This window comes from Perna viridis, chromosome 2 (genome assembly GCF_037379345.1).
Source record: "Perna viridis isolate PV_CMFRI_1.1 ecotype Kerala chromosome 2, ASM3737934v1, whole genome shotgun sequence".
In the NCBI taxonomy this organism is placed as follows: Eukaryota; Metazoa; Mollusca; class Bivalvia; order Mytilida; family Mytilidae; genus Perna; species Perna viridis.
In genome coordinates, this window is record NC_142446.1 from 5,930,160 (window position 1) to 5,946,102 (window position 15,943).

The 15,943-nt window shown below is 32.7% G+C and overlaps 1 protein-coding gene across 4 annotated transcripts in view; it reads right to left on the minus strand.

Moving 5' to 3' along the window:
* The window catches only part of LOC148623452 (general transcription and DNA repair factor IIH helicase subunit XPD-like), a 102,048-nt gene that overhangs the window by 35,631 nt on the left and 50,474 nt on the right, over positions 1 to 15,943 (minus strand). For all 4 annotated transcript variants that reach the window (XM_088565248.1, XM_088565250.1, XM_088565249.1 and 1 more), the window contains exons 3-10: positions 14,805 to 14,882; positions 12,488 to 12,550; positions 11,699 to 11,812; positions 10,601 to 10,717; positions 10,027 to 10,080; positions 8,081 to 8,143; positions 4,717 to 4,840; positions 3,526 to 3,622 (exon numbers count right to left, since the gene is read on the minus strand). In XM_088565248.1, the coding sequence (XP_088421374.1) occupies positions 3,526 to 3,622; positions 4,717 to 4,840; positions 8,081 to 8,143; positions 10,027 to 10,080; positions 10,601 to 10,717; positions 11,699 to 11,812; positions 12,488 to 12,550; positions 14,805 to 14,882 (710 nt within the window). The remainder of the gene's footprint in view (positions 1 to 3,525; positions 3,623 to 4,716; positions 4,841 to 8,080; positions 8,144 to 10,026; positions 10,081 to 10,600; positions 10,718 to 11,698; positions 11,813 to 12,487; positions 12,551 to 14,804; positions 14,883 to 15,943) is intronic.

Genomic DNA, 15,943 nt, shown 5'->3' on the forward strand with positions numbered 1-15,943 from the left:
AGAAAACTCCATTTTAGAATTTTATTTGAATTTACTTCAGTACATTCTTATTCAAAAACATCTTTGAAACTTAAAACTTGATAAAAACTTTTTCTAAACATGCATCTCAATACTCATTTGATTGAACTAATCAGTATTTAATTAACTCATCTGTTTTATAATCCGTGTCTTTAATCTGACATGCAAGGAGAGGTGGTGTCATCCCACTTGTCCTGCATTTGTTAATTACAGGTAAAATATAGGTGAAAATTTGTAGGACAAGTGGGAGGTATGTAGTTATTAATTACCTGTTAATTGCTTGTTTATCACAACAAAAGATCAAAGGGAACTATAGTCTGTTTTAAATTGTGTGAAAAGGTAGCCACATTCAAAAGGTAAAGTCTGTAAAATATATAAATAAAAATCAAAAACTTTCATTTATATATTTTGCATTTTGGTTTACGTTTTGTATGGAGTTACCATTATAATGCTATTTTTTTCTTTGTAAACATGTAGGTTTAAAAAAAATTATGCAAAATATATCTCAATATTTTATTTCATACATAAATATAACAATGAAAATAACAAATGTTTACATTTGCACTACAAATATCATTTATAAGCACTAATACATCACATAAAATTCATAAAATGTTCATTGTCACACAAAATGTTCATTATTACCTAACCAAGATGTATCAGATGAGAGGCGGCGTCAGCATACTGCACTACTGTCATCTCATTGTTGTGAAGTCTTTGTTTGAGTTGTTGCAGTCTGGTGTCTATATTGCGGTACTTTCTGCGTTTTCATGCTGGTAGTCCTCCGGTGGCAATCTGAATGATGTTTACTTCATTGACAGCTTGAATCTGTTTGATGTGTTTGAAGAACGAGTAGATGTTTGGATGAGCAGTTTGTATCTGTTTCTTTATCTTTGAGTGCCATCCTTCCAAGTGATTTGTTGTTCTTGGTCCATCATGACTGAAGTGGTTCCAAATGTGGCGGCCTGACTCTACCCATTGTGCAGTTACATAGTCGGTAAACGGAACTGTGTCCATCTTCACATCGGCATTGTCTAGCTCGTTCAAGGCATTGAACCATACATCTTCTACACTTTCTTGCGGTACAAGTGGTAATACAGCTGCTCTGCATACTAGTGTTGTGATAGCGATAGTTGCAGTTTCAAAATCCACCACTAGAGTTGTTGGTTGAAGCTGAAGTCCAATCTCTGTACATTTGGCTTTCACAATGTTGAAGAATCTCGTGTAAATCTGGTCACTTTTCCCAGGAAGTAGACCAGATACATCTGGCCGTTTACTGTTCCATGGATTGTATAGAGTTGTGTAAATAATGTAGGACATGTGTAGAAAGATCCGTCTCCATACAAGGTAGTGTTGTTTGTAAGATGCTGCAAGTTCCTTTCTGTGGCAAAAACGAGAATCCTAGGTCCATTGTTGTCATCAGCAAGTAGGAATTGTTCACCAGTTGAAGTCTGAACCCATTGGTCTTGCAAATCAAGTTCATTAGTGGTTGATGGCAACTTGGGTAAGAGACGGGAACGTTGTCTGTACAGAATAGTTCTAGAAGACTGGAAAGTAGGAAGCTTTGCAGCCATCTCCTCAGTGGCGTCATCCCATTCTGGTGTTCTCAACTTGGCAATTTCTTCATCATATATCTTTGTAACAGGGTCGGTCTCTTCTCTACATCTCTTTTTTATAACATTCATTACCTCATTTGCTTGCAGCTTATATGGGCCAGATGCATGATTATGCTGAAGATTGAAGCCAATGTGAATTTTATTAAAGAGTAATCAAGGGAACCAAGGTTATAGCGGTAATCAAAAGAATGTAATCCAGGGACAAAGACCAGACATGGAAAACAGACATACACAACAAAGAACATAAAGTAACTAAAATCATACATACAAAGTAACAAAAGTAAATGAGCAACTCGGACTCCATTAAAAACTGGGAGCATGGACCAGGTGCACCGGTAGGGTAAGCATCCTCTGCTTTTCTAGAAACACCCGCCGAGTTGCTCATAAAAAGTCAAGTCCGGGGTAGACAAACGAGGAAAGGAAAACTATGACCCGTTGAATAAATCAGTTTTCATGGTGCTGATGGATACACCATAACAATCCACAAGTTCATGATAACGGCCATAAAACTTGTGTAGTGATGACTTCAATCTTGTAGCAACATAACTCTGTTCCAGAAGCCTATTTGTTAGAGTTCTAGCGGCAAGCTCTGGCATAATGTATGAGTTGTGATATGAACACTCCATATGCAGGAGCCGAAGGGATGTTGCCACAGATGAAAGGGAAGTTGACAATTCTGAATGAAAAGTTATCACGTTTGTCGTAAAGTTTGGTCAATAGTTTTCCTTTACCATCGATTTCTAAGTGTAGGTCAAGATATATTAAGAGTGTTTATAGTTGATGGACAAGTTCTAACAGCACATCGCCAGTAGACTCTTTCTTCACGTCATGATTTTATCTGGAAAAGGCAGTTGTTGTAGACAAGACTTTGTCCACCCTTGGTGTTCTCTACGAATTCAACGTTTAACTGAGCATTAGCCATTTTGACTGATGAATTTTCCAATTTTTTCTATGCTTACATACATATACTGCACAGTATTCAAAGCCATGCTAATAAGATAATCATGTGAACATTACTTACTAATACGAATGAGAAAGGCCAAGCTCATTAAGAGTATTAAAATAATTTTCAACTATTACCAAACTTAAGAGAATTAAGCTAAAGTGATATACCAAGCTCATTATAATGACAACTTACTTGGAGATGATTGTGCTTAATTATGATGATTATAAGATTCAATAAGTTATGATGATTAAGTAAATAAGTTAGCAACATTTTCTTTTTATTTATTTATATTTTTTAGAACTTTTGATCATATATATATAATATCTTATAACATTTATTTATGTAATAATTTTTTTATTTTGATATATATAGTAAGTTTTTTAAATAACAAAAATAAATTATTATACATTATTTTTTTTGTACATTAGTTAATACATTTTTTTTTCAATTATAGAATATCATTTTGCCTTTTTTGTTGTACTTTAGATACAGATTTATTGCCAATTAATGGAAAAGACTATAACACTACCAACACTTTATAAAAACATAATTATCTAATTAGTCAAAATAATTTTGCAGGACATGTGGGATGAATGTTTTTTTTACAAATGTAGGACAAGTGGGTATAAACCGGAGAGGTTTGGGATCTTAATGTGGTAACACCATATTTTAATCAACTGTATTTTTATACATCTATGCAAAATCAAAAACTTGTTCATTGCTGAGCTTTTTGTATTTAACAATGATTGGATTGTCTTACAAGTGTGGGTTTTGTAATAGTTTGGGAATTTTTTATGAGCTTGCCATTTATTGTGATGTATCAAGTAAAAGGTCAGAGGTCACCCAATGTTTTTCGTCATATTTTGGGGTGTTGTCTAATTGTTTTTCCCATAAATTTGCCTATTATCCACACAAATGTATTCAATTACTACTTCACAATTATACCTTTTTATATGGTCTCCAAGTCGCTCCAAATTTTGCTGACATTTTTCTAGGGTCCTTTTGGATATTTTAACACTCATTGATTCAATACAAACATTGTCTGAAACAGAATGTGAATCCTGGGTAAAACAACCTACATTACCTTATAGTACACTGAATTATATAACTTTAATTTTTCTGATTCATCTTTCCTCCTAATGGTATAGATACCCATGTCTGACCACACAAGACATAGATACCCATGTCTGACCACAGAAGGCATAGATACCCTGGTCTGACCACAGAAGACATAGATACCCTGGTTAGACTACAGAAGACATAGATACCCTTGTCTGACCACAGAAGACATAGATACCCCGGTCTGACCACACAAGACATAGATACCCATGTCTGACCACAGAAGACATAGATACCCTTGTCTGACCACAGAAGACATAGATACCCCGGTCTGACCACACAAGACATAGATACCCTTGTCTGACCACAGAAGACATAGATACCCCGGTCTGACCACAGAAGACATAGATACCCCGGTCTGACCACAGAAGACATAGATACCCTTGTATGACCACAGAACACATAGATACCCTTGTCTGACCACAGAAGACATAGATACCCTTGTCTGACCACAGAAGATATAGATACCCCTGTCAGACCACAGAAGACATAGATACCCCGGTCAGACCACAGAAGACATAGATACCCCTATCTGATCACAGACATAGATACCCCTGTCTGATCACAGACATAGATACCCCTGTCTGTACATGTAAAACCAATCAGTTTAAGTTGTCAATCTGATAAAAAGGAGGTTGATGTTAAACCAAGATAAGAATTGCATACACTACACACCTTATCATGTTTTAAAAAGATGTATATCAAATTTGAAATAATTCCTATGAATAGTCCACAAGTATTAATTGACAAAAATTAATCTGACAATCAGCAATAAAACTTACATGGTTAAAACTGTGACTATATATAACAATACATAAGTCTGATGTTAAATAAAGCTGTGACCATGGTGATTATAAAAAAAAGTACATAAGTCTGATGTTTAAAGTGTGACCATGGTGATTATAAAAAAAAAACAATACACAAGTCTGATGTTTAAAGCCATCAGTATATATAACTTATAATAAGCATGCCTGAAGTTTAAGACTGTGAGTATATATAAAGACTAACAATACAAACCAATATTGTGGGCCTCATCAAATACAACAACAGCTTTCTTGGAAAGTTCATTGGAAACCAGTTCAGAGATTTTAGGATCCAAGAGATAGTAGTAACTGTATACCACAATGTTAGCATGGTTAATCTGTAAATAAACAATGCCCATCTGTCCATTTAAAAATTGATTTTATTCATGAGAAATGTAAAATTGGTTTAAATCACAAAATTCAGTACTTGCATAAAGCATTTTTGCTGAAGTAGGATATTTTTCCAAAAATTTAAATTAAATTTAGCTCTAAAAACAAGAAAATGATGACGATATTATTGTAAATGCAGATCTTAACAAAGCTATTACTAAGGAGGAGGTTATTAGAGCCATCAAAAATACTAAAAATAACAAGTCTCCAGCAGATGATTTTGTAATAAATGAATATTTATGCACTACTGCTGATGTTATGTCTGATGTATATGTGAATGCATTTAATATTATACTTGATACTGGAATAATGCCAGAAGCATGGCTAAATGGTAACATTATTCCACTTTTTAAAAACAAAGGTAGTAAAATTGAACCTAAGAATTATAGACCTACTACACTTTTATCAAATCTTGGAAAAATCTTTACTTGGATATTGAACCACAGGCTGTGTAACTATTTAGAAAAGTTCTATATTACTCGAATATCAAGCAGGATTTAGAAGTGGATATAGTATATCTGATCATATATTTTCTTTGTATGCCTTATATGAATTATTAAAGGTCAAACAAAAGAAATTATATTGTGCATTCACTGATTTTCAAAGAGCGTTTGACTCTATTCAGAGAAATTTACTAATGAGTAAATTATTAGTTAATAATTTCAATGGAAAATTCTTTAAAATTGTACAAAATATGTATAATAACATTAAATCCAGAATTATTTTCAATTCAAACAAATCAGACTACTTTCCATGTGAAATAGGTGTTCTCCAAGGCGAAAACCTGTCTCCTGCTCTATTTTCGGTTTATCTAAATCATTTACAAAATTTTTTCGTTTCCAAAAATGTGGTGGATCTTGAGTCTATCACAATGGATATAGAATCTGAACTTGATATGTATTTAAAAATAATTTTGTTTTTATATTGACACGGTATGACTTGCTGATAGCAGCACAGAGTTACAAAACATGTTAAATAAGTTTCAAAACTACTGTGAAGAGTGGCATTTACTTGTCAATGACGACAAAACAAAAATACTTATATTTTCACGAGGTGCAATAGCAAATAACCTCCAATTTACTCTAAATGGTAAAGAAGTTGAGACAGTAAAAGATTACAAAATATCTTGGTTTATATTTCACTAAAAGTGGATCCTTTTTAACAACCTGAAAATATCTATACGAAAAAGGTTTGAAAGCTGTGTATGGTGTATTGAGAAAATGTAGACGAAACAAGCTATCAATAAATTGTCCACTGGATATTTTTGATGCATGCGTTGTTCCTATATTAATATATGGGCATTTGAAAACATGGACATTATAGAGTGTCTACATTTAAAATTTTGCAAAAATATTTTACATTTAAAACAGCCTACTCCAGACTGTATTGTATATGCCAAGCTGGGACGATATCTTTTAGAGGTAACAGCAAACACTAGATTGCTAAATTTTTGGGGTAGCCTTATAACAGGGAAAGACAACAAAATATCTAGTTTGTTGAACAAGTTACTGTTTATTAACTATAATAACTATGGTATTGACAACAAGTGGCCATCATTTATCAAAAACATTTTACACAACTGTGGCATGTCTTATTTATGGAATATGCAATATGCAGACAAAGGTGTTTCAAAATATATTGAACAGATTTTTATAAAGATCAGTTTGCTCGATTGTGTTTATCTCATATAAAGGAATCCCAAAATGTCTTTGTTATCGAATATACAACAAATATGTTCAATTTGAAAAATATCTTAAAACATTATTACCAGATAATTTTTCATTTACTCTATGCAAATTTATATGCTGTAGTCACCATTTGCCAATCAAGACGGGAAGGTGGCAAGGCATTCCTAGGAATGAGAGACTCTGTCAACTTTGCGACTCGAGTGACATCAGTGATTAATTCCATTACATTCTATCTTGCGAAGATTTTGTTTTAGTTAGAGAAAAATTACTTCCTGAGTATTGTTGGAAAAATCCTATTATTTTTAAGGTTGATAATCTATTCAACACAACAAATATTATAGTTTTAGAAAAATTAAGCAGATTTTTAAAGTTGATAAATATGGAAGTCAGTTCTCCAGGTTAATCTTCTAAATTTATAAAGTTTTGTATTCTTCACACATGCATATAATTGTTATACATTATTGTATATATGTGTTTCTCTTTAACTATGTAATATGTAGTTTATGAGAATAAAGTTCATTCATTCATTCTGAAGACAAAATCTAAGACAAGAAACAATTTCTCATAATATAAAGATAAGTGGTTTAAATTATTTTTCACTAAGGATGATAAAATTGTGCTATAGCTTCAAATGTAAAATGTTGGAAAAAATTTGTGGAAAGTTAATCACAAGCTTAGAATGAAAGAAACAGTATTCCAAGCCTATCAGTTCTTGGCTGGTTTTAAAGTTTGATGGGAGTATTAAGCTTTGATGATTTATTGTATACAACTTGTCTTATATGACATACAACAAACAACATTTTGGTTGTTGCTATTTAATACAATTCTCTATTTACTCATCATACTTGAGTGTGTGTATCTGGTTGTAACACATTATAATGACCTAAGATTTGTCTGTTGCATATGGTCACTGTTATTCAATATTTAATAGTGACTGCAAGGACAAATTCATGATATAGAACTGTAATGTAGTGATGCTAATGCAACTATACACTAAATACCACTGACCTAACGTGAATAGTTCATGTTAAACTGACCTAATCAGAAACATCAACATCAAAACCTTAAAAAGAAATTTAAAAGTCAATAGACCATGACTGCAGAGGGTTATGCATCAAACATATACAAACTTGCGATATACTTGTGGCTGATGCAACTGCATATAAAAATGATTGAAATAGCACAGGTGGTTCATATAAAACTAACCTAATAAAAAAAACAAAACATAAAATCCGAGGCCAACAATGCTGGAAAAACAATACCTTCATCTGTCTATCATTGCAAATGAGAAAAAAAATCATATAAGACAGATCGTACAGTGCGTACTGAACTAATTCAAACACATTTTCTGTGAAGTTGGTTAAACACAGAAAATAAATCTGCAGGGCACACATGAAATTCCTACAATTTGATTTCTATTTCTCAATTTAAGGTTATAGTGTACAAGTATCACTGACTTCTTCTTAGCTAAAAACTCACAAGAACAAGAAGAAAACTTACAGCATATCTGGCAAGGAAATAAGGACAATAACCTTTATTTTTTCCATAGTCCTTTAACTCATCCTGAAAAGATTACAATAAAGTACATAATTCATTGCATCTAATAATATGGATTATCTATCTGTTATTTCCCCCAATAACTTTGTTGGCATACCAAAACAAAATCTCTAGCAAAAAACCTTTTTGAAATGAAAAGGGTCATATCAATAAGTTATTAAAGAAAAATTTGGAACTTACCTAACTAAAGAGGTCAGCTTATGGTGACTCCTCCTGCATAAGTAGTTTCAGATTTTTTAGATGATGACAGAATTACAAAAACTTCCATTGCATGCTTAGAATTAACATATCAGATTTGAACTAAGGTTAAAACCTACACCTAAAGCAATTAACATACGTCAAAAATTGCATGGTTGCTGTCAAGAAACGTTTTATCTTCTGTACTATAATTGATTGATCAGTTAAATGTGGTTTTATGTCCTACTACAGATATTAGGTGTATTTCAGGACATGTAAACGCTGGTTTGTACTAGTTTGACACCCTGAGCTAGGTTTTTATTGTGCTACCTCATAGAAGTAACAGCCCACAAGTACGCATGTGACCCCACTCATATTATTCTATGTCAAAGCCAACCAGTCATCCCTTTAACTCCTAACTACCAAGTGCTTGGCGAAGAAGCAGTGACTATTAATTTTAAAGTCTTTTGTGTAACTTGTTTGGGGATCGAACCCACTACTTCCCACACTCAAGTTGAGCAGGCTACCATGAGAATACAGAGTTGGTATTCTCCACCATGAGGACAAATGTACATGTATATGGTTATACCTTCTCTACCATGAGAATAGATTTATTATACACATACTGCCTGCAGTTGAGGGGTGGTACATTAGATTAGCACATGAAGGTAGAATATAAACTAAGACGAAATCAAGAATGATATTCTTTACTGAATAATGTGATCTAGTAAACCAACCTCAACAGAAGGCAGCATGTGTTATACAGAACATCATTAACAGTTCCTGATTCACCATTCTTTATTAGTGAGTTTAATAGAAACTGAACAATCAAATTCCTCTTTGTACACGTCACTGTGTCCCCTTTGTGACCTTATTTTTTAATAAATTACTGATATTTTTCTTTATTCACATTCACAAAATCCATTTTTAACAAATTTCCTCTGATGCTTTTGTGTTTTTGCAGAAGTATAAAAAAGCAGAGAACAAACAGAAAGGATAATAATGAAGATTCCTGGTTGAAGCATGTGATATTCTGGGTGGAAGTGTGGTATCCTGGAAGGAGCAGGAGGTTTCTGAATAGAAGGGTGGTATCCTGGAACAAACAGGTGGTATTCTGGACATAAGGGTGGTATCCGGGATGGAACAGGTGGAATTCTGGATGGAAGGGTGGTGTTCCAGAATAATTTGTAAACCAATGAAAAACCCAGAATTTCAAATGAAGTATAACACATGATTATACCTTCTCCATCATGGAGATAGACATACATGGTTATACCTTCTCCATTTTGAGGATAGATTTACATGGTTATACCTTCTCCACCATGGGAGTAGATTTACATGGTTATACCTTCTCCACCATGGGGGTAGATTTACATGGTTATACATTCTCCACCATGAGGATAGATTTACAAGGTTATACCTTCTCCACCATGGGGATAGATTTACATGGTTATACCTTCTCCATTTTGAGGATAGAATTACATGGTTATACCTTCTCCATTTTGAGGATAGATTTAAATGGTTATACCTTCTCCATTTTGAGGATAGAATTACATGGTTATACCTTCTCCACCTCATACCTTGTTTATGCTCTCATGCATCTCAGTTATTCATTTTATTTATATTTTGTGTAAAAGTCATTGTTTATTTTTTGGTTTGTTGCTATTTGTAGTTTTGGTTTATGTTTATGTTCTTGTCCATAGTGAACTTACTAGACCATAAATCCCTGTAGGTAAAGGGGTCTGTTTTCCTGTTTTGTCAAACCTCTGGAAAATTAAGAAAAAAAAATTCATCTTCCAATATCAAATATGCATGTACCTATACATGGTTACAAGGTAATTTTCCCATACTTTTGCTTCATTATTTTCAAATTTTTGCCTTAAAATTGAGAAAGCAAATGTGTGATAAAGGAGGGTCGACTGATTCTTTATCTGCTTTTATTCCTTATTCAGTGCTTTAAAACTTTGATATCTAATAAATCATTAGGAGGCATGATTACTTGCTATAACTTTTAGTGATGTGATTAATCCAGTGGGGACTAAAAGTTAATGCATCTCCTTTAAAGTCACAAAAAATATGAGTAAATGGCAAATATACTTACAAGAAATAGGCACTTCTTGTACATTGATCATAATCTTGCAAATAATTATAAAATTGCATTTAATAAAGCAAACTTTCATACTAATCCTGAATCCACTTGCTATAATCAAAACTTAAAAGACTAACAAAAACTGCATTCTTAAGTATAGTGAATACATTCCTATCACTACTATCATACTCATGTACCTCAAAAAAGTCACAAACTGGGACAGTAGGATCACTTTTGCGTTTGACACGAACAAATGATGATGTCAACTTGTGACACAATCCATCCATGTTTTTACCTTCACGTTCTTGGCTGACCTGCAAATATATGTAACAATAGCAACTTAAAATATTATTGAAAAAATCATGTTATGATTACCAGTAAGTCTGAAAGGGTTTAGGCATGTTCACTGGATGTGAAAGTCTGAAAGGGTTTAGGCATGTTCACTGGATGTGAAAGTCTGAAAGGGTTTAGGCATGTTCACTGGATGTGAAAGTCTGAAAGGGTTTAGGCATGTTCACTGGATGTGAAAGTCTGAAAGGGTTTAGGCATGTTCACAAGAAGCATTAACAACAATGAAATGCATCAAACCTTAACATGATAGCAGAAGATGTGATCTGATCAGTTGGGGCAAGTTTAGGCCCCTAACTAGAGACATCTCTGAATTTTGATTGTGATAAATTTTTTTTGACACAGCATAATTTTCTGCCCCAGAATAAATGTGGTCATAGAACACTGAAATTTTGAAATTTGACATTTACCTTACACATCAAAGTTTTATGTAATGCTTGCTAATGAACCTTTATTTCTACGACAGTTTGGGGTCAAATTCAATATCGCATTGTTGTCATATAAAGAGAATGAATAAGCTAAAGGCAGGGGAAATCAGGTCTATTTTTCCAACTACTACTACAGCTAAAATACAGAGTGAGAGTTCAAAAATGCTTTTTATATTATGAAATATATAGCTATTAAGTTGCATGAAAAAAAACTCAATTATTAAAAATTGTCAAAACCAAGTAGTACTTTGCAAATTTAAAGGAAAAAATCCAAGCATCTATGCATCACCCTTGAATCTTTTAAATTTAAGGTGAAGATTTATACATACAGTAAATCATATATAAATTCAGAGTGGGCATGTTAACTCTATAGATAAATCACAGGCAACAGATATTTTTTCTCATTACTATTACAGCCATACAGATTGATGTGATTTTTAAGAATTACATGTATTTACTATAGAAATTTTAAATGTTCAATTTATAAGCTGATGATGAATCTCTATTGGTGATACCTACCTCTGGATGGATACAAAGATTCTTCCTAGAGCTGAGAGCTAGTCCTAAAATTTTTGGTGAATTTCCAGTTGTAGTTTCATAAAACTTTATCAAATTCTTCAGCTCCTCAACAACCTGTTAAATATTTCTGAATTTATTTTCACACAACAAATATACTTCAAGTGAGGAAGACATTACAAAAAAATCCACTCTAATACTAAGTTTCATCGTATGTAAATCTTCGTAATTTTACCAAAACAGTTTAATCTACAATATACAACTTAAACTGAAAATTCATCAATTGACAGAAAAAGGAAATAACTCAAATTAAGTGTCATTGGTCATACACCTTAGGTTATTTTGAAATAACAACAGTAGCTCTTACAACTCTAAGGCCACTTTCAAAATAAGATTTTCCTCAAATTTTTTATTTGAAGGGATCTGATTGGTTAAATTTGAGGTGATTTGAGGCCATTTGTGTGATACAAAAATGACAAAAGCCAAAAAAAGAAAAACTACAGCAGACACAAACATACAGCTTTGATCATTATTATTATGTATAGAATTTACCTTGAATTATAAAACAAACTTCTTATCATACTCATGACACAGATAACATTATCACCTTTTATTAACCTGCAGTGGTAAATATTCATTTATTACCTACCAAAACCAGTTTTGATATACAAGCATGTCTTTCATGAGTTGCCTAAGTAAAAGCAATAAATTGAAGGAAAAGGTTTTCAGGCAGAACTTCTTTTAGTAAGATTTTAAACTGCATCTTACTCTTAATATATGATTATGACAAACCTTCTCTAACTCTGGTATAGTACGGGAGCAGTATATCAACTTGTTAACTTCTAAAGGATGTTCCTGTAAAAAACTTAAATCATGTAGATATAGTAGATGTTGGGAACAGTTCTATGTAGATATCGTAGATGTTGGGAACAGTTCTATGTAGATATAGATGTTGGGAACAGTTCTATATAGATATAGTAGATGTTGGGAACAGTTCTATGTAGATATTGTAGATGTTGGGAACAGTTCTATGTAGATATAGTAGATGTTGGGAACAGTTTCAAGTAGATATTGTAGACGTTGTGAACAGTTCTATGTAGATATAGTAGATGTTGGGAACAGTTCTATGTAGATATTGTAAATGTTGGGAACAGTTCTATGTAGATATAGTAGATGTTAGGAATAGTTCTATGTAGATATCGTAGACGTTGGGAACAGTTCTATGACATTTCATACTATCATCATCTGTTGTTCTTGCTTCCATCATTTTTGTAAAATCTACTGTTAATTAGAAAAACTGTGAGCAATGCTCACTAAATCTATACCCCCCACTCCCCACAAAAAGGCTAAGTAGAGAACCTCAGCTGCTTCAAGGTTTCTTGCTAATAACAGAAATTTTAAATTAATCAAATAATATGTTAAATAAAGTTGTATTCTGTATATAGAAATATCTTAAAAGCTCATCTAATCACTATATCACCAAACATCTTATCATTCCCTCCAATGGCTACTGAGAAATCGGCAATGGAAAACTTCCTAATACCACACAAGTAAAAATTCTAAGTTGGAAAACAGAAAGTAGATGACCTAAAAACCCAGAGAGTCATCATGCATAAGCCATATACCAAATATCTAGTCATTCCCTCCAATAGAAGTCAAGAAATCTTGAACAGAAATATTTGTTATGGACAGAATGACATCCCATTACTATATACTCCCATTTTACAAGCAGGGGTTTCATTAAACTAGAGGCTCTAGAGAGCCTGAATTGCTCACCTGGAGAACTTGAAATCATGTGGTCATATCATTTGATCATTGAAAGCTTAAATGGTCTCTGGTGGCCATCTTGTTTGATCAAGTGGAACCAAATTGCATCAGATAATAAACTTGTCCCTATTATTATTTCTGCCAATTTTGGTCAACATTGGGTCAGTAAAAGCAAAGATACAGGCCAAAATGAGTTCGCCCATAGGGTTTCAATGGCAACTTTGAGTGGCCACAGCCATCAGCTGAGCCATCTGAGCTACACAAAAAGTGAACTGTTTGTAAAGGGCATTGAGGTCATTAACCCCATTAAGTTTCAGAACTATGGTTTCAGAGAAGTTGATCTTTGAAAATTGGTCAATCTGAGGCTCAAATTGCCACTTGACCTTTTGTAAAGGCTCTTGCATACATCATTTCTGTTAAGTTTACGTAAAATCAGTCAAGCGAATTCATGTAGTTTAGTGAAAACTTTATGGACGACGGACGCAAAGTGATGGCATAAACTCACTGAGACCTTTGGTCCGGGTGAGCTAAAAAGCATGTTATTTGATAATACTGGTTTTTGTGGGTAGGCCAATCCGCGAAATTTGGTTCCCAATGAAAAGCAGATTTCGATTGATGTGTATACTGAAAACCTCAAAACCATGAATTGAAGAATCCACTAACTTGTGTTTCTTCCCTAATCCACAAAAACTGGTACCCACGAATTAAAGAACTTTCACAGTATATAATAAAACTACTATGTAACTGTATGTAAAAAAAAATATGGTTATTAGACAAATTGCTGGTATGTTAGGTAACAGTCCATATAAAATTCAGAAACTGCAAATTGTAGAGGTGATTCATGGTGAAGATAAAATCCATGCTGTCTATGTATGCTACATTTTTATCTTGAAAGTGCAACAATTGAAAGAAAAACTAAGACTGGTTATATAGTCTGTAACTGTTTCTAAAGAAATAAAAAGTGAATTTGGTGGGTTTCCGACATGCATGGATCACCTTTTAAAAAGACTGCTACTTAATACAGAGTTAGAAATAGTAGCTTGCCCACCAGCCAGAGACTGGCTATTTTTTGGCAGGATTGGCTAATTTCAGCAAAAATCTATATAGCCCAATACATACTAAATATATTGAAACATTGTATTCAGGACTGGCTAGAATTAGAGTGAGTTTCCTACCCTGCTTAATAGTTGGCAATATCTACCTTTAAACATTACAACACTTTTTTTCCAAATTGTTAGATCTGTTATTATTACAAATGTATTCCAATCCAGTAATACTCATGCTAACCATCTTTTTTCTGACTATGATTTCTTGGTATTGATATTTGTTTATGTTATACTACCTGCATATATGCCAGTATAAGTGACAACAGAGATATAGTTTTTCCTGTTCCAGAGGGCATCTCTAATGCACAGTGTCCCTGTAATACAACAATCGAATAATGTCCTCTAAAATGAATCAAAGTGCCATTAGAACTGAAGATTATTGATCCTTGTGAAGTACCATAAACAGAATTTCAAAGACTTCATGATGTAAACTAAAACTGAAATCATAAATTTGCTTTTTCCCTTATAATTTAGAATTGGTTTTTTTTCTTCTTTTATGCTTAAACTGAATGAAAATCTTTAATACTGATAACAAGCATATTATCGGTAGATCAATAATTCACACACATTTACAAATTTTTCTTCATTTCACCTTTTCCAAAAATTTTTTAGACCTGCCCAAAAATTAATTTGCAATTACATTCAAAAAATTTTTAAACAGAGTAGTTATTCCTACACTGTAATTATAACGATTTCAGCTTAAGAAAACAATATCAAGATGATGTAAGATTTTCCAAAACAGACACTTTTTATAAATTTGAATTTTCCCACCTAAAATTTTTCTTTGGTTAAACTTTATGCTTATTAACCATAAAATATTAATAAAATTATGAAGTTAAATGGAACATGCTAAATCTCCTAAATGCAGATTTATAATTTAACATCTTTCAAGGCCAAAAAAGATGTTCCTTGAATCTTCAATTGATTTAAAGACTAGATCTTAACAGTATTTGCAGCAATGATAGAATGTTGTTAAACTGAATAACTGCCTGAAACATATTATTTATTGATTTAGAAAGAGATATTGAATTATATAAAGGGAATTGCATGTGGAATATATTTTGTGTAGTGTTCAGAAATAGTGGAGAAGTTTCTTTAGATGAACCAGTGACAAGCACCTTAAGGTAAAACGTCCAATAGATCAATTGACTTATACTCCAGTTATTGTCCAGACAATGACAAAAACAACATCATACCATTATATGACCACAATTTTTTTCGTATAAATAAAATCATTAAATTATAACTTTAAAGGGCAATTATTTCATAACAAGTTGTGGAAAGTAATTCAAAATTTGCATGCAATTTGTGAACAATTCTACTTAGTATTTTTTGTTTTATCTGCTTTTGAATAAAATGACAAAACTGCTGTTTG